Source organism: Camelina sativa, unplaced genomic scaffold (genome assembly GCF_000633955.1).
Source record: "Camelina sativa cultivar DH55 unplaced genomic scaffold, Cs unpScaffold00535, whole genome shotgun sequence".
Classification (NCBI taxonomy): domain Eukaryota; kingdom Viridiplantae; phylum Streptophyta; class Magnoliopsida; order Brassicales; family Brassicaceae; genus Camelina; species Camelina sativa.
The window spans coordinates 58,178-76,009 of NW_010921722.1; the positions used below are offsets into that span (position 1 = coordinate 58,178).

Here is a 17,832-nt window from a genome sequence, read left to right on the forward strand (position 1 = left end):
TCCAGTATGGTTGATGTTGATAACATTTCTTCTCTTGTTAACAATGGAAAAATACTTACTCTTGAGAAGCAGTCAAAGCCTCCCTCAGACAGCAGCACTTCCAAAGTATCAAATGCCATTGTTACTTCATCAGGAAAATGTGCATTATCTTGCAGCATGGATCACCTTACCACCGGTTTACCTGAGTCTATCATGGATTCTGCTACATCAGGAGAAGCTAATGTTCCACTCTCTGGTGGGGATATATTCAAGACATCTGACACACTAATTCAGACAGGCTACGCTTCAGATTGCCAGCAGAAGAGAAATCCGCCTAACTTGGATTCTCTAAATTTGAAACAAATGGTATATGTCAAGAGAAAGGCAAATCAGTTGGTTGCGGCTTCAGATATTCATGGTGTAAGTCTTAACCAGATTTCTCCCTCTGATGGGTACTTTAAGCGAAGTAAAAATCAGCTAGTAAGAAATTCAGAGAGCTTTGTCAATCAGTCACTTTCCTTGCCTGATGATGCTTTAGATACACGATCAGCTGCAAACATGGTTTCAGAAAGATCTTCTAGCTCAGCATTCTCTGACTCTGGTATGTAAAGCGAAGTAAAATATCTCAGCGCATGTTTTGTTAGGAGATCCTAAGCAGTGGATGGTTTATTCTTGGAAAAAGAAAAGGAATAAGTTGTTTGCTCTGGCTTAGTCCTTTTCATTTTTTCGAGAATAATCTGTCCACTGTTGCATATCAGATTCCCTTTTCATATATGCTTGTTTTATTTTATCATAACAAAAGTAAAACATGTAGTAATCTTTTCTACTGGCAGCTGGCATGCGACCATTTAAGCAATCAAAGTTTTCTCTGGTTTGGACACAAAATGATCAGCAGCCAAGAAAGCCCATAGCTCACATGCGATATCAGAAGATTTTGCCACAACTTGTTCCTTGGAAAAGAGTGACATACTGGAAAAGATTAATGAATTCAGTGTCGGCTTACCGAAATGGTTCTTTTTCCAACATTAGGTATGTTAGCATCTAAAAGTGCTTATATACTCCTTAAGCTGCAACTCTTTTTTTTTTTGTGTGTTTGCAAACTTGATGACAGGGCATTCTGATATTCAGCCAAAAGTTATCAATGATGAGGAAGAGACATACAGTTTACACAAGATCAACTAATGGGTATTCACTTAGAAAATCCAAGGTATTAAGTATTGGTGGGTCGCATTTAAAATGGTCCAAGTCCATCGAGAGAGTCTCGAGAAAAGCTAATGAGGTTAGTTTCCTCACTGAAATGTCTTCTGCGTATGTTTATGAATAATTGCTCCTTTGGTACAGTTGAAAGTGGTGTAGACAACTATTTCTTTTTTCATATTTCTACAGGAAGCCACCTTGGCTGTGGCTGCATTCTCAAAGAAAGAAAGCGAGAAGAATTCTGATACTAGGACAACGAGCAGAAACCATCTGGCACGTAAGTTGGTTCACGGTATCTATGGCCAGTTATTTGGACGAATTATTCTATATTTGGGGAGGCCTCCTGACAAGTTCTTATGAAGCGTCATCTCCCTTTTGTTTTGAATATATTTCTTACTGTTTCTTGTGATGGTGCCAGAAACTTCAAGTGTATATTTATAATCAACTTCTATTTTTCAGGAGAGCGCGTTTTCAGGTTTGGTTCCCTTCGTTATAAAATGGACTCTTCAAGACGAACCCTTCAGAGAATATCTGGTAGGATATCCTTAATTTAAAACACACATAAATGCTATAGTTTGATATCGTTGATGTGATGTGCATAGACAAAGACTGACACACACAGACACTCACGCACACGTATTAGATCCTGGTCACTTATTCTAGGTGATTGATGATGCTCAACAAATGCCTTGATCGGATATGAGAACTCTCTAGGCTTGAAACTGTTAGTTGCATAAGTCTTAGCCTTATGTATCTCTGATTAGCGTAAACATGAATTTTTGCTAGATGTTGATTTACCGTGCGCTGGAACTTCTGAAAAAGGAAAGGGTGTGAAAAGACCGTTTATTCCAAAGAGATTGGTGATCGGCAATGAAGAGTATGTAATTCTCATTGCAATTTGTTAATTCATTTTACTCCACATTCTGGAGCATAAATCAAACATTTGAATGTATTATGTAGATATGTTCGGTTCGGAAATGGTAACCAGCTTGTCAGAGATCCAAAGAAACGAATTCGTGTGCTGGCAAATGAGAAAGTCAGATGGAGCCTGCACAATGTCAGGTTGCGGTCGGCTAAAAAGAAGAAGTACTGCCAGTTTTTCACAAGATTTGGGAAATGCAACAAAGATGACGGAAAATGTCCTTATGTTCATGACTCCTCGAAAATTGCAGTCTGCACCAAGTTTTTGAATGGATTGTGTGCCAATGCAAATTGCAAATTGACTCACAAGGTTTTCCTACTAAGTCATTGCTGCAGAATTGTGCTTCACAGAAATTTCTAACTGGATCACGTATTTCTTCCACAGGTCATTCCAGAAAGGATGCCTGATTGCTCTTATTTTCTGCAAGGTAAGAATTTCCACTGTACTAAGATCCCTTTGCGGTGACTCACAATACTAATAACTATAACGCAGGCCTATGCAACAATGAGGCATGTCCATATAGACATGTGCATGTCAACCCGACCGCCGCTATATGTGATGGGTTTTTAAAGGGATACTGTTCAGATGGAGACGAGGTAAGTTATCACATTAATATACATTGCACTGCATGCACTTGGCGCATCCATTCCTTGTTGACATGCATATGCACCATCTTTTTGCACTACTAGTGACTCTTATAGTGATGACCTCTATATAATTCGTTAACGACTTTAATAGCATATTAAGTTGCTTATCCCATAAGGAGTATAAGGGAAACAGATCTTCTCTGGCTTTATGTCACATACTTTACTTCTCCCTCTCAATTGGGTCACAAACACCTGATGAAGTATGATTGCGGACTGTCTCTACATATTAATAACAGTGCCGGAAGAAGCATTCCTATATCTGCCCGGTTTTTGAAGCTACTGGATCATGCTCTAAAGGATCGAAATGCAAGCTCCACCACCCCAAGTTACAAAGCAAAGAAAGAAAGAGGAAAAGACCAAGCGAACCATCACAAAAAAATGCCCGTGGGCGTTACTTTGGTTCACTTCACAATGTCCTTTCCGAGTCTGAGCCAATGGTATTCGATAGATGTTCAACTGATAGTGAAGTTTTCGGAATGGAAGGCCTCGATTTTATAGCTCTTGGCAATACTGAGTATGAAGCCAGTGATAACAGTGATCCAGCCACCGAGCAATCTATCTCTCGTGATAGTGATTCACCAATTTCAATATACAATCTAATCAGACCAGTAGCTCTGATGCAGTAAAAAGCATCATTTTGTCAGTTTGTTTCGTTGAGTACAATGGTAAGCTATCTCTGTTATGAAAAGAAACTACACGTCCTTTGATTTCTAATATGTTGTCTTCTTGTTTGTAGAGGTTGACTATAATAAATCAGCATCTATCAACCTCTACACTATATTTTCTTTGTAGATTTCACGCTTTTGTATCTACTGTCTTGGATCTTTTTCCTGATCTGTTTCATTTATTGTTCGCAGATCATTAATGATCGTGAGACTAGAGGATCAAGGGGATTCAGATTCATCACATTTTAAGGATGAGAAATCTACAAGAGCTCGAAGGTCGCAGTTTCACTATGACAAAGCTCAGTCAGGAGGAAGTGGTGGCGGAGGAGGCCGTGGAGAGGAGGCCGTGGAGAGGAGGCGGAGGTAGTGGCGGCAGACGCGAAGAAGGATACAGAAGCGGTGCTGGCAGAAGCAATAGTGGAGGCAGACACGAGAGCGGAGTGAAAGTGGCTGCAGATGCAAACGAGGATACAGCGGTGGTGCTGGCGGTTACTTAAGCAAAGGTGGTGACAGAAGTGAGGACGGAGGGACATGGTGGTGGGCCTGGTGGCAGACGTAAAGGAGGATACGGCAGCGGTGGTGGAGGATGGTTGTTCCTTATTAGGTTTTCGGGATTTGAATGTTTTAGTTGTTTTCGTCTGGTTCTGTGTTGTNGTCTGAGCCAATGGTATTCGATAGATGTTCAACTGATAGTGAAGTTTTCGGAATGGAAGGCCTCGATTTTATAGCTCTTGGCAATACTGAGTATGAAGCCAGTGATAACAGTGATCCAGCCACCGAGCAATCTATCTCTCGTGATAGTGATTCACCAATTTCAATATACAATCTAATCAGACCAGTAGCTCTGATGCAGTAAAAAGCATCATTTTGTCAGTTTGTTTCGTTGAGTACAATGGTAAGCTATCTCTGTTATGAAAAGAAACTACACGTCCTTTGATTTCTAATATGTTGTCTTCTTGTTTGTAGAGGTTGACTATAATAAATCAGCATCTATCAACCTCTACACTATATTTTCTTTGTAGATTTCACGCTTTTGTATCTACTGTCTTGGATCTTTTTCCTGATCTGTTTCATTTATTGTTCGCAGATCATTAATGATCGTGAGACTAGAGGATCAAGGGGATTCAGATTCATCACATTTTAAGGATGAGAAATCTACAAGAGCTCGAAGGTCGCAGTTTCACTATGACAAAGCTCAGTCAGGAGGAAGTGGTGGCGGAGGAGGCCGTGGAGAGGAGGCCGTGGAGAGGAGGCGGAGGTAGTGGCGGCAGACGCGAAGAAGGATACAGAAGCGGTGCTGGCAGAAGCAATAGTGGAGGCAGACACGAGAGCGGAGTGAAAGTGGCTGCAGATGCAAACGAGGATACAGCGGTGGTGCTGGCGGTTACTTAAGCAAAGGTGGTGACAGAAGTGAGGACGGAGGGACATGGTGGTGGGCCTGGTGGCAGACGTAAAGGAGGATACGGCAGCGGTGGTGGAGGATGGTTGTTCCTTATTAGGTTTTCGGGATTTGAATGTTTTAGTTGTTTTCGTCTGGTTCTGTGTTGTCTTTGGTTTCTGCTTTTGCTGTTTCTGATGTAACAGGTATGTAACAGGTAATGGTAAGTCACTTTTTGTTCTCTAAAAAAACATCTTCTCCCCTCGATTTACGGTTCGTTTTATCAACTAATTTAAAAGATTGATTTGCTCCAATTTTCTCTAGAGAACGTTACATCCTTTTTTGCCAAACTGATTTTATAGGATTAATTTGAGAGTTTTGTCGATTCTAGACACTTTCAAAACACTCCTCTACTCATTGAGAGGGGGGGGTTTGATTGAGTTGTTTCGTCAAAAGTTATAAATCGGATCAAAGGTAAACACGCAATTTTTGGTTTACTAATCAACGTTTGATAAGATGTATGTCAAGTGGTAATGGGAGATCTTTGGAAGAAAATTGCTGGACTTGCTAACTTGAGAGGAACTTGCTATAGTCAACCCTTGTTTCAGGGATTTAGCCTTGTTTTCTACTGTTATATACCTTGTGTAGAGAAAAATTGTACATAGTTATCTGTGACAGATTCATTCAACATTTGGAATCCAGGTTTCCTTTTCAACAAGTCCACTTGGAAGCTTTATTGCAGGTGAAAGACTTGGAAGAGATAATCACATTACAGAACCTGATGCCACTGGGGCAGTCTTGACTCTTGAGCTACAACACACACAATGGTGAGGCTATTGTTACACAATAAAAGCAAGTCATGCCAGAACTTATTTCATGAAACAAAGGGTCTTTGCATATCCTAATTATTTTTCCATGAAAACGGAAATACTAGTCTTGTATCAGAACTCCAAGTGCTGATACTCTTATTTTTGTCAGAGACATCTGGTCTTCAAACATTCATGATCAAGCCATGGTTTGAATGCATCATCACGAACCACATTCTGCGAAACAACAACATCAAATGTTTAAATCCATAGTGCAATCGATTCTTTCATTTATATAACTGATCATTTTGTATATAGTAATGATCAAATAAGGATGACCCTAATGGACAACTTCAGGTGGCAAGAAGACAAGTTTTCAGGATTAAACGAATTGCAGACAAAGTATCCTTACTCTGTAGAATGATTGAAAAGACAAGATAAACCGTGATCACTTACCGTTAAATAAAAGATAAACCCGCGCAACAGGTTCAGAGCTTTACGCTCATCAGCGTCATGTAAAGAATCAAGATACTCCTTTTTGAAGTCTGTGAAATCAAAACAAAGCAAAACTTTATATGAAGGTAAATAACACTCTCCCTAACACATTTGTTTGGAATTAGGAGATAGCCTTTTCAGTTTATTTTTTGAATTCCAACAAATTGATTCTACAAGATAGCTAAGCAAAGCATAAACGTCCAAGAACATATATGCCAACTTCTGTCTGGTAACTTTACCTGGATACTCGTCGAGATATGAAGGTCTCTTTTTCTTCGTTTTAAAGTTAAACTCAGTTCCATCTCGTAGTTCTACATGTCGGGTTGACCTTCTTTGCACCGATGCTTCATTGTGAAGTTCCGTGAGCTCTGTTAGAGTGTATGGCTGCTTCAGAACATTCATTATCTCCTTCCTAAACCAAGAACTCCGTTCATCACTTCTCTTGTCATCCAAATCCTTAAAAAACATTCCAACCAAAACAACAAAAAGTGTCAAGAAAGGGAATTGTTTTTGAGGCAAAAAAGCAAAGGTGAGTGAAGGTGATGAAACATACAACCACTCTATAACTTTTGGATGGCACAAATGGAGAATCCTCTCCATCCAGAAACGGACGATCTCCAACCACAATAGTATCAGAATCAGAATCAGAAAAAGANAACGGAAATACTAGTCTTGTATCAGAACTCCAAGTGCTGATACTCTTATTTTTGTCAGAGACATCTGGTCTTCAAACATTCATGATCAAGCCATGGTTTGAATGCATCATCACGAACCACATTCTGCGAAACAACAACATCAAATGTTTAAATCCATAGTGCAATCGATTCTTTCATTTATATAACTGATCATTTTGTATATAGTAATGATCAAATAAGGATGACCCTAATGGACAACTTCAGGTGGCAAGAAGACAAGTTTTCAGGATTAAACGAATTGCAGACAAAGTATCCTTACTCTGTAGAATGATTGAAAAGACAAGATAAACCGTGATCACTTACCGTTAAATAAAAGATAAACCCGCGCAACAGGTTCAGAGCTTTACGCTCATCAGCGTCATGTAAAGAATCAAGATACTCCTTTTTGAAGTCTGTGAAATCAAAACAAAGCAAAACTTTATATGAAGGTAAATAACACTCTCCCTAACACATTTGTTTGGAATTAGGAGATAGCCTTTTCAGTTTATTTTTTGAATTCCAACAAATTGATTCTACAAGATAGCTAAGCAAAGCATAAACGTCCAAGAACATATATGCCAACTTCTGTCTGGTAACTTTACCTGGATACTCGTCGAGATATGAAGGTCTCTTTTTCTTCGTTTTAAAGTTAAACTCAGTTCCATCTCGTAGTTCTACATGTCGGGTTGACCTTCTTTGCACCGATGCTTCATTGTGAAGTTCCGTGAGCTCTGTTAGAGTGTATGGCTGCTTCAGAACATTCATTATCTCCTTCCTAAACCAAGAACTCCGTTCATCACTTCTCTTGTCATCCAAATCCTTAAAAAACATTCCAACCAAAACAACAAAAAGTGTCAAGAAAGGGAATTGTTTTTGAGGCAAAAAAGCAAAGGTGAGTGAAGGTGATGAAACATACAACCACTCTATAACTTTTGGATGGCACAAATGGAGAATCCTCTCCATCCAGAAACGGACGATCTCCAACCACAATAGTATCAGAATCAGAATCAGAAAAAGACATTGCAAAATCCTCCTCTTCACATTTTACTTGTATCTCCTTTTCAGTTGTAGTTGTTGAACTTTTCAAATTCTCCACTAACCATGTGAGATAAGCTTTGTAATTCTCATCGTGATCCGCCAAATTCTCTTCCTTCTCGCTAGCATTACCACTACCATGTTGTTGTGGTGGTGAGTTACTTTTCACATGACTCGTAGTAATGAGCGTTGCTTCAACACTCTTCTCAGCCACACTATTCTCTCTTCTCTGCCTTGAACCTGCTTCTTTCGTTGTTGTCTTCCTTGAGCTTGCTTGAACATGATGAGGCTTTGATTCAAAATTCTTCTTGGTCACAACACGAACAGTGTTTTGGTCTTCCTTTGTAACCGCTGCTGCTTTAAATCTGCGATTGTCGTATCCTCCGTTATCTACTTCATACCTGATAGACCTAAGTGGATTATCACTCAGATATGTATTCCCATCTTCTTTGAAACTATCCAACAAGTACATATACTGATGATCAATTTTGGTATCCCAATCATCACCATCATCATCATCATCAGAAGTGTTAATTTCCTCCGCATCCATCATACATTCCACGTTAACTTCACCACAAAGAACATCTTCACCTCCATCGTCTAAGTCTATCGTCACAAACTCCTCCTTCACAGGTTTCATTGCTGCAGCGGCACAATTCATCAAATTTCTCATCTTAAATCACTTCAATCACAAAACAAACAAGCAAAAACAATCAGATTCCTTAAATTGACACATAGCATTCACTTAAATTCATAGCAGATTCCAGGAAAAACAAAAACAAGATTTCAAGATGCAAAATTAAACATTTAGAAACAACTAATCCGACACTTCCATTGACTCATAATCCTTCAAAAATAGTTAAATTTGAAATCGATTCAGTGACCACTCGTACATGCAAATTCTCGTTGCGACCAAACTGGCGCATGCAGGAGTAGAGAGAGAGAGTTAGAACACACACAAGACACAACACAATTAATCAAAACTCGAAAAAGAAGAAGAAGAAGATACGTAGTCGAGTGGAATGGGATCACTTACCAAATTCGATCAAAGAGAAGCCCTAAAATTTAGTGGCTTGAGAAAAAACAGAATTAATTGCTTCTCTCATCGGAACATCTCGCCACCCACTCCAACTTCACTGTAGAGGAGAGTGAGTCAGTCAGTAGTAAAGCGCCAATTGTTTTTGGGAAATTGTGTTTTGTCTTTATTTAACACAAACCCGTTGACTTCAATTCAGGCCCAGATAAAGAATAAGGCCATTATTGGGCTTAGGTTTTTGTTCATTATTTTGGTACTAAAATGAAAATCATATATAAAAGTAGAGTTTCAGTCTCTCCTTATTGGTCCACTTGACAATGCAATTTTAATAAATAAAAAAATTTATATTAAAACACAAATTTAAAAACAATTAATTTTCACATTTAACTCACATAATATAAAACTGAAATCTTTATAGCTTCTCCCTATAAATTATGCATTAACTTTATTTCTCCACTAAGTTGTATTAATTAATTGTATTGAAACAAAACAATAAATTAGAATTGTAACTCTCATTTTTCTAAATGCAATTTTTCATCATTTCTCTTCCTATAAATACTCATTATCTTATTCTCTTAGCAGAGCCGTCGCTGAGTAATAATAGGCTACAAGCCAAAATGTATTATGGGCTGATTAATAACTTAGTTTTAGAGAGATAAAAAAAGAAAAAATGGTAAAACTGTAAGAGAGGAGGTTTGATCACGGAACCTCAAACTTGAAATCGCTTACTCAAGCCAACTAGGCTACTGAAACATTTATGAAAAATGGCCGCGAAAATGCATCTTATATTTAAGGCCACAATCATGTGTCAAGGCCGGCTCTGTCTCTTAGTCTATCACTCTTTCATTCTCTCATCTTCTTCCACTACTCTTAAATCTCTTTTTTGTTTTTTTTTGTTTTGTTTTGTATTTTTTTTGTTATTGTTGTTGTATGGGTTATAAAAAATCAAATCAAATATCATTGTAAAAGCTTAGTTTTAGAGTTTGTATGATATGTATATCTTATATATTTATTTTAATCTTTTAAAATGTTTATCTCCATTTTCTATTTTATATTAACATCTTATAAGTCATTATTTTCATACTTCCTTACAATATTCACCACACAATAAGATCATAAAGTTGAAATGATCCATATGTAATTATCTATTATGTCTCTGGTTATCTCACATATTCATGTATCATTTTTAATAATTTATAAAGATCAATATAATATTTAAAGATCAATATAATTATCCATTTATCCATTTATAAAGACTATTTTGTTTTGTGATCCAATTGTTAAATCTGCAGAGATCAATATAATATATATATATATATATATATTTTTTTTTTTATGATTTGAGGTTTTTGAAAACAAAAAGAACATAATTAAACAATTGGTTTTTTGTGTCTTTAATCAAAATAAAAAATGATCAAAAAAAAAAAACATATTCAACTGGAACTTAAATATAAAAATAAAATATAATTTTAAAAATATCATTTCACTAAATTCTCTAAAGATGAAACCATTAGTATGAAATCTAGCACTATAAATTAAATTGATGAGAGAAAACCAAAAAAATATAAGTTATCCTTGGGATTTTAAAAATTATTGAGATTGAAGAATTCATATAATTTTATAAGAAAACTAATTTAGTTTGTCACTTAAAAAGTAATATTTTTTATTTTGAAATATTATGTGTAAGTGTTGAGTTTATATCAACAAACAACCAAATCATGTGAATTTTGATTCAGCCACTTGGTATTCCTTTTATTTTAGGTTATAAAAAATTAAAATATTTATTTATAATTAAAGACATGTAACTCCATTTAACTCAAATGTAACTCCTATCCAATAATTGTACATTAATTCATTCCTCCTACTAACTTATTATCTTTCAAGAGAAATTATTTTTGGTTAAATTTTAATATTTTTTATTTATTTTGGTTGGCTAAACTTATATTCATATTTTGGTTGGCTAAATTAATATATTTCTCATGTAAAATTATTGTTTATAATATATTTCTCATTTCAAAGTTTAAAGCAATATATCATGTATATAAAAGTAAGCTTTTTGTCTCTCCTTATTGGTTGATTTTCATTTAATGTTTTCTAATTTTTTATTTATTTTTTTATTTGCCTTCTAATTGCTTTAAACAATATTTAAGACTCAATAAACACAATACATTTAACTCACACATTAAAATAAAATTATAACTGAAAATAAAATAAATTATGCATTAATCATATTCTACCACTCAATTTTATTCAAACACAATAAATTATTATTGTAACCCTATAGTTCTAAATGTAACTTTCATCTTTTCTTATCATATAAATAAGCATTCTCTCAATCTATCATTCTCTCATATTGACATTCTTTTACTATCTCATTTTCACATTCTCTCATTCTCTTCTACAATACCTCAAATCATTTTTCGTTTTTTTTTTATTATTTTTGATTTCTTATTTTGTATGGGTTGTAAAAAAAAAAGAAATATCATTGTAAATTGTTAATGCTAAATTTTAATTTTAGAGACTACATGATATATATTTTACATTGTTCTTATTTTAAAAGATTTATCTCCTTTATCTAATTTGGATTATTATCTTATAAGTAATCATTCTCTCTTCCTCTCCCACCAATATCAAATGTTGTTATATCTCATATGTGTTGTAAGAGTTTGATTCTATATTTTAATTTAGAAAGTATTATATATATATAGATATTACATTGTTCTATTTTTTAAAGATTCATCTCCATTATCTAATTTGGATTACCATCTTATAGTAAACATTCTCTCCTCCTCTCCTACCAATATCAAATGTTGTTATATCTCATATGTGTTGTAACTTGTAAGAGTTTGATTCTATATTTTAATGTAGAAAGTATTATATATATTTAACATTGTTTTCAATTTTTATTTTATTTATATAAAAAAATATTTCTTTTATATTTCTTGCCTTTCTAATCTATTCATATTTATTTTTTAAATTTGCATAGTTAAATTTAAATTCACATATGTTGGTTTTAACAAAACAATCAACTTTATTTGAGAATTAGATGTTCCTATTCATTTTTAAACGATCAATGTGTAACATATAAGCATTTTGTCTTGCAATCACAAGTTCCATTTCCATTGCTTAACTCCATGGTTAAACTATAATATATGTTGTCCTATTTGTAGGAATAACAACATACTTATTTAATTTATTTAAAAGAGCAGATGATTAAACGAAATAAACATTTCTCCAAATTTTATAATTCAATCAGTGAGTGTACTTATTACTTTGAAAAACTTTTACATTGAAGTTCATAAAATCATATAAGAAAACTAAAATACTATATCACTTCAAATTTGGAAGGAAACACTTGGTATTCCTTTTAAAAAAAGTCAAGACACATATAAAAATTTATTAATATTTAACTCACTTTAAAGACATTAAAGGTCATTTAACTCAAAAATAACTTCTATCCAATAATTTCATACATTCCTCCCACAAATAAATATATATATATATATATATATTCAAGATTGTATTTAAATATTACATAATTTTTTAGTTAGCTAAATTTATAGTCACATATATACAATATATATATATATGAATTTATATTACTTATTAACACCATAATTCGACCCATTATTTGCTTAACTCAATATTGGTTTCAAAGCCAACTAAAGAAAAACAGAAACGATCTTATTGATATTAGACCAAAACATGGGCATACAAACATAATCACTTACACGGAAGATATTTTTAAAAAATAACTTATTATTGTAACATCAACGTATGAAGGGTTTACATAAGCAGTTAATTAGAAAATCTATAATACAATAAATGTATTGGAAACAATATCAGTCAATGATAAGATTGGATCCTCAAAAGCAAGAAACAACATCTTCATAATTCATAAAAAATAAACACCACAATTATACACATCTAAACGAAATGGTATAAACATATAGTGTATAAATAAAAGTGACGGCAAAGCCCGTATATGCCTAACTAAAACGAAATAATACAAAAGAGAAAACAAAAAGACCAAAAAAAAAACAAGAAAGTGTCAATTACACCACAACCCACACATTGCGTGGGGAAGCACCTAGTTGATTATAGAAATAGGAGATTGAAATGATAAATACATGGTTTTCCTCTTTTTGTTTGATTTTTATTTTATTTATATCCACAAATTATGTAATTAGCAATTAACGTCTTTTTTGTAATTTCTTTTTTTTTTCTTCTTTTGTTTACTGGGAAATGGGAAAATTTGTTAATGAGAATGTATGTGGCCTTGGCCCTTGGCCGGTGATAAAATGTCTAGTAATTGGGGAGCGTACGATAACGCCACGACGCTCGAGAACATTACCGAACCTTCCATATGTCAATATTGGAATATGACACCACTTTTCTTCTGCGCCACAGACTCTATTGCTTAGTGCTATTTACATATCCAAAAAGTCCTACGTTTATAGAACAATTTAGTTTAGTACTTGTCGCAAATGTTCTTCTTAATCACAGATTATGCAAAATTGTGTTTTAATTTTTTTGACAGTGTAAGATTGTGATTTAGGTTAGACTTCTCTATAACAGAAAGTGAATTGGTAACCAAGTAAAGTTTCTTACCATTCTTTATTTGTGTTTTACGGTTGATCGATATAACAACAACCACAAAAAAATCAAAGATTATAATTAGTGGAGTCATAAACTATCTAACTTTCCATATAAAATTAGCTACATGTCATAGTTTTTGACAACAAGAATATTAGATAAACGTCGTGATTTTAATATGACTTTTCTTCTAGAAACGTCCTTTTACGGAATTTTAGTCGTTCTCACTTCCCATTTCTGGGAAACTTCCTCCGTCTAATCTCTTCCGTACACACTCAATCATATATAGAAAGAGCTGTACGTGTATAACGTCAATAGACGATAAACATTGAAAACTTTCTCTAAAGTCTTATCAGATTACTTATACCCATTTCACCAATATCACCAAACAAAAAGGTCCAAAAACTACCCTTCTTGAATCCTTTATCAGAAACCAGAGACAAAATCTATGGATTGTACTTCTTCTTCATTCATAAGCACAAACGATCTCCGAAGAATGTTCAAGCAGCTCGACAAGAACCAAGACGGGCTTGTGACTCTCGACGAGCTCTGTTGGATTCTTGAGAAACTCGGTTGGGCAGAACACACTCCCGACGAGCTTGAACTGATCGTTGGTAAACAGAGCCTCGATCTAGACGAGTTCCTTCGGTTCTACCACGACACCGTTTTAGATAGCAAAGTGACGAATACCAATAATGATGTTGTTGTTGTTGATGGTGATGATGAAGCGATTGTGAGGGCGTTTAATGTGTTCGATGTGAACGGAGATGGTTATATCTCTGCGGAGGAGCTTCGTGATGTGTTGGAACGACTAGGGTTCGAAGAGGAGGCAAAGGCGTGGGATTGTGGAAGAATGATTCGAGTTCATGACAAGAATCTTGATGGTTTTGTTGACTTTGAAGAATTCAAGAACATGATCTTACATGTCTAGTGATATGATAATACACATATTTGCGTATAGTCCATCATCTTACATGTTTTTGTGAGTTATGCGTAAAAACTTTGAAAGTGTGAAGTATATATAATTTTGTGATGTGTTAATGTATAAACTATGTCTTTTACTGTGATCAAGTTTTTGTAATGAAAAATGGCTCTTCTGATATCACTAAGCCATTAGTATTGTACATATGTATATATGGATGATCCTTTTCAGTGTGTTATAATAATTCCAGCTTAAGCTTTAATGTCTTAAAAGTTGTGTTTCTTTTCCAAATTGTTCAACTTGGAACAGTTATACATTAAGGAATCCAAGTCTCATATGAAAGCACAAAACCTCAGATATAAAATTATCTATGATAATTTCAAGCCATGTGGAGGGGGAAAAGAGATATTGTGACAAAAGAAATATATAGTTTTGCGTGAGATCGTTGTAAAGATATGATTACCAACCATATCCTTGTAACCAATTAGCTGAATGTTTGATTATTTTGTTTCTCAGTAACCCTTCAAACCCATGGAAAAATCACTAGCATTGTTAGGCACATGATATCTGATTTTTAACCAAATTTGCAAATGAAAACTTACATACTCATAGTGATAGATGTTTCTTCTTCCTGCAAAATCAGATTATTAGCTCCTAACATGAATCACATCCAAGAAAAAATGAGCATTAGTCACACTAACTTTATCAACTAATTAAGAAAACTGACCCATCAAATTGGCCACTTTGTGTGTATTTATTGTGGGTACTCCAAGTCCAAACCATTTTACTACTTTAATCATTTATTGTAGTGTAATTTTTTTTAGTTTTTTATATGTTAGTGGGTACAAGTTACCCCACTCAAAAATGTAATGTATATAATCTTTGGATCATAGAAGCATATGTAAGCTTCTGATGATGAAGTGGATATTTTTTGTTCGTTCGCTATGGTGGAATTGATGCGCTCTACAACATTGGTAATGGAGAAAGGAAAAGTTTATGGTCGATCTAAAGCATAAAAGCTGTAGTTATAGTCATGGTGGAAGTTGTGGATAAAAGTTAGTGTTACTATGTTCATTTTTTTTCTTTCTTCTCTTTCTTGGATTTGATTTTTTTTTTCATGAGATATGCTCACATGAGATTACGTAGTAGAAGCTCCATATTGTTCAACTTGAAACAATTCTCTACTAGGGAAAATCCATGTCTCATATATGAAAGCACAAAACATAAAAGTAACATAATCTATTTACACTTTGAAGCCATGTGGAAGAAAAAGGTTGTGGCAAGAAACTGTTAAGCGTATGATCATTGTGAAGATATGTAGTTATGTACTACCATATATCTATGTCTCCCATCAAGTTAGCTGATTTTTTTTTGTCTTGACGGTTTCACTGTAATCTGCTTTTTTTCCATTATTGTTCAAAGTGTATAATACTGTTCTGCTTGATACCATAGAATCATAGATTATGAACTGAACATCTGTATCATATATGATTTTACTATGTGTTTCTAATTGGAAACTTTCATCAGTTGTTTCGATAAGGCTTCTCTCATCTTGTTAAACCAACAGGAATAGGTTTTTCTTGGTTTAGTAAAATTATCTCATTTCCAATGAAATTTTAAATTCGAAGGACAATAATGTCAGTGATGCTACAGAACTTGATAACCATGTGTATTTATTTTACGAACATGACATATGTTACCTTTTTAACCGAAACTAGAACCATGTGGGAAACTAGTATCTATTCAAGTAAAAGCTAAAAAGTTTCCATCTCAAATGAGAAATATCTTCATGATGCTAAATTTGGCAGGGACATTAGCATTTGAGTCTATACATATGAAATTAATGGATCCGTATGTGTTGGGTGATGCAGAGATTCAATAAATATGGATATAACTTCTAAGCTACCCATACATATCTACATTGAATCATCTCACCATCCACTGCCGATGTTCATCTCTCCGGGTTTACATGTTTTAGTGTACACTCACTCTCAGTGTCACATGAATCACTCGGCTTTTGAAAATAATAGTAGGGACTAATCTTCTCGACATTTAATTATGTGTACAAGTTGTGGCTTTTTGCATATGTAATTGTTTTTTTTTTTTCAACCAAACATTAATAATTAAAAGAGAACTCCAAGGTTGGTGGCCCAAACAGGAGGATAAGAGTTTACAAAATTAGTTTCAGAAATTAAAGATCGTGAAGATCGAGCAAGACAATCAGCCCTAGCGTTGGCGTCTCGAGGGATCCTAGTGAGGATGAAGGAGGGATAAGAAGTTCGAAGCAAAGAGAGATCCTCCAGCAGGTTAGAAAAAGCGGTCCAATCATCCAGCGTCTGCACTGTCGCAACTAGCTCTACACAGTCCGTCTCAAAAGCCTGACAATCGACTCCAGCCACCAGTAAAGACTCCATAGCCCAGATCAGCGCTTGTAATTCCGCATGTAAAGGGGATGTAATTTCTCTTTTAAGTATTGTTGTGGGATCAACTGGTTATGTCTTCAACAAATTTTAAGTAATGTAATTGTTTTCTTACAAGATAAAATAATCTTTTTCTCTCGTGGACACTAAGAAATTGATGTTTTTCATATTTAAAGCTAGAGGTTGTTGATGATGTGGTATTCATCTTGTATTTTTTAGAGTTTAAAATTAGTGTTAAATGAAAAAAAAATTATCAAAATAATTATGGTTGATAATCTGTAGAAATAGAATTGCTTTAACACTTCAAGTGATCAGAAGTAAATTTAAAATTGATTGGGTTAGTCATGTCATATCTAGATATTTAGTTTTGTGGAGAAAACAAATCAAAACACAACAGTCAACATTCATACATAAATGTCACTAAGTACAAGTCGCTCACCCAATCCTCACAAATGGGTACTGATAATTGTACGCAGAAACTTACATCATGTGGACGTTGACAGTAGAAATTAAAACAATGCTAACATCAGCTAAAACTTGTATATGGTTTTCTAATAGTTCAATAATGTAATATGCTCCTTTCAGAACATATGTGAAAATATCAAGCAAGAATATTTTAGACTGAAAATCCAGAATTAAATTTCTAGTTTTGATTTGACATACCCGTACGTGCTGCATGCATAATGCCTAAAGGCCCTATCGTCTTTAACCTTATATATATTGGAACGAAAAATAATTTTTTTAGTTAGCACCTTCGAGTCTTCGACCCTAGTTCAAAACTAATAAGAACTTGTCGTCACAATCTTAGAAAGCATTAAAAATAGAGTTCGTTTGGTCCAACTTTTGTTAGTTGGTAAACTCTGCCTTTTTTATTCAATGCCCACCTTCGCTTTTTATAGACTCATGCACGTCATCACTCACCAATATATTTTGGTTATAGAGAGATTCTTTTTATTTACTAACCAAATTTAGCACTATGATAAGTTAAGAAACTAAAGAAGATTTGTTTATTTCATTTCATCAAGCTGATTTCGTGGGCCATAAGTGATCAACTATAGTT

At 34.4% G+C, this 17,832-nt stretch overlaps 3 protein-coding genes across 9 annotated transcripts in view; 2 read left to right on the plus strand and 1 right to left on the minus strand.

Moving 5' to 3' along the window:
* The window catches only part of LOC104773421 (uncharacterized protein At1g21580-like), a 10,539-nt gene extending 5,484 nt beyond the window's left edge, over positions 1-5,055 (plus strand). The window contains exons 2-13 of one of the 4 annotated variants that reach the window (XM_010498029.2): positions 364-580; positions 813-1,008; positions 1,108-1,258; positions 1,366-1,453; positions 1,636-1,710; positions 1,963-2,053; positions 2,137-2,407; positions 2,483-2,525; positions 2,591-2,694; positions 2,982-3,182; positions 4,078-4,305; positions 4,498-5,055. In XM_010498029.2, the coding sequence (XP_010496331.1) occupies positions 364-580; positions 813-1,008; positions 1,108-1,258; positions 1,366-1,453; positions 1,636-1,710; positions 1,963-2,053; positions 2,137-2,407; positions 2,483-2,525; positions 2,591-2,694; positions 2,982-3,182; positions 4,078-4,266 (1,626 nt within the window). In that variant the 3' untranslated portion in view covers positions 4,267-4,305; positions 4,498-5,055. Of the gene's footprint in view, positions 1-9; positions 581-812; positions 1,009-1,090; positions 1,259-1,365; positions 1,454-1,635; positions 1,711-1,962; positions 2,054-2,136; positions 2,408-2,482; positions 2,526-2,590; positions 2,695-2,981; positions 3,411-4,077; positions 4,306-4,497 lie in introns of those variants that run through there. The other 3 variants (XM_010498031.2, XM_010498027.2, XM_019242659.1) reach the window with 3 other exon arrangements.
* Positions 5,056-5,478: 423 nt separating this feature from the next.
* Positions 5,479-8,953, minus strand: LOC104773422. 4 transcript variants are annotated; one of them, XM_010498033.2, is made up of 6 exons: positions 8,835-8,933; positions 7,749-8,480; positions 6,643-6,711; positions 6,329-6,545; positions 6,051-6,139; positions 5,479-5,831 (listed from the first exon to the last, which is right to left on the minus strand). In XM_010498033.2, the coding sequence occupies exons 2-6, from the start codon at positions 8,469-8,471 to the stop codon at positions 5,763-5,765; spliced, it is 1,167 nt and encodes a 388-aa protein (XP_010496335.1). In that variant the 5' UTR covers positions 8,472-8,480; positions 8,835-8,933; the 3' UTR covers positions 5,479-5,762. The 4 variants fall into 4 exon arrangements, with proteins under 4 accessions (XP_010496335.1, XP_019098198.1, XP_019098196.1 ...); XM_019242653.1 differs by lacking the exons at positions 5,479-5,831; positions 6,051-6,139; positions 6,329-6,545; positions 6,643-6,711 and adding exons at positions 6,794-6,868; positions 7,088-7,176; positions 7,366-7,582 and having other exon boundaries at positions 7,680-8,440; positions 8,835-8,953; XM_019242651.1 differs by lacking the exons at positions 5,479-5,831; positions 6,051-6,139; positions 6,329-6,545; positions 6,643-6,711 and adding exons at positions 6,794-6,868; positions 7,088-7,176; positions 7,366-7,582 and having other exon boundaries at positions 7,680-8,480; positions 8,835-8,953.
* Positions 8,954-13,617: 4,664 nt separating this feature from the next.
* LOC104773424 (probable calcium-binding protein CML44) lies at positions 13,618-14,614 on the plus strand. The gene has a single exon (XM_010498034.2). The coding sequence runs from the start codon at positions 13,879-13,881 to the stop codon at positions 14,359-14,361; it is 483 nt and encodes a 160-aa protein (XP_010496336.1). The 5' UTR covers positions 13,618-13,878; the 3' UTR covers positions 14,362-14,614.
* The last annotated feature ends 3,218 nt before the right edge of the window (positions 14,615-17,832 follow it).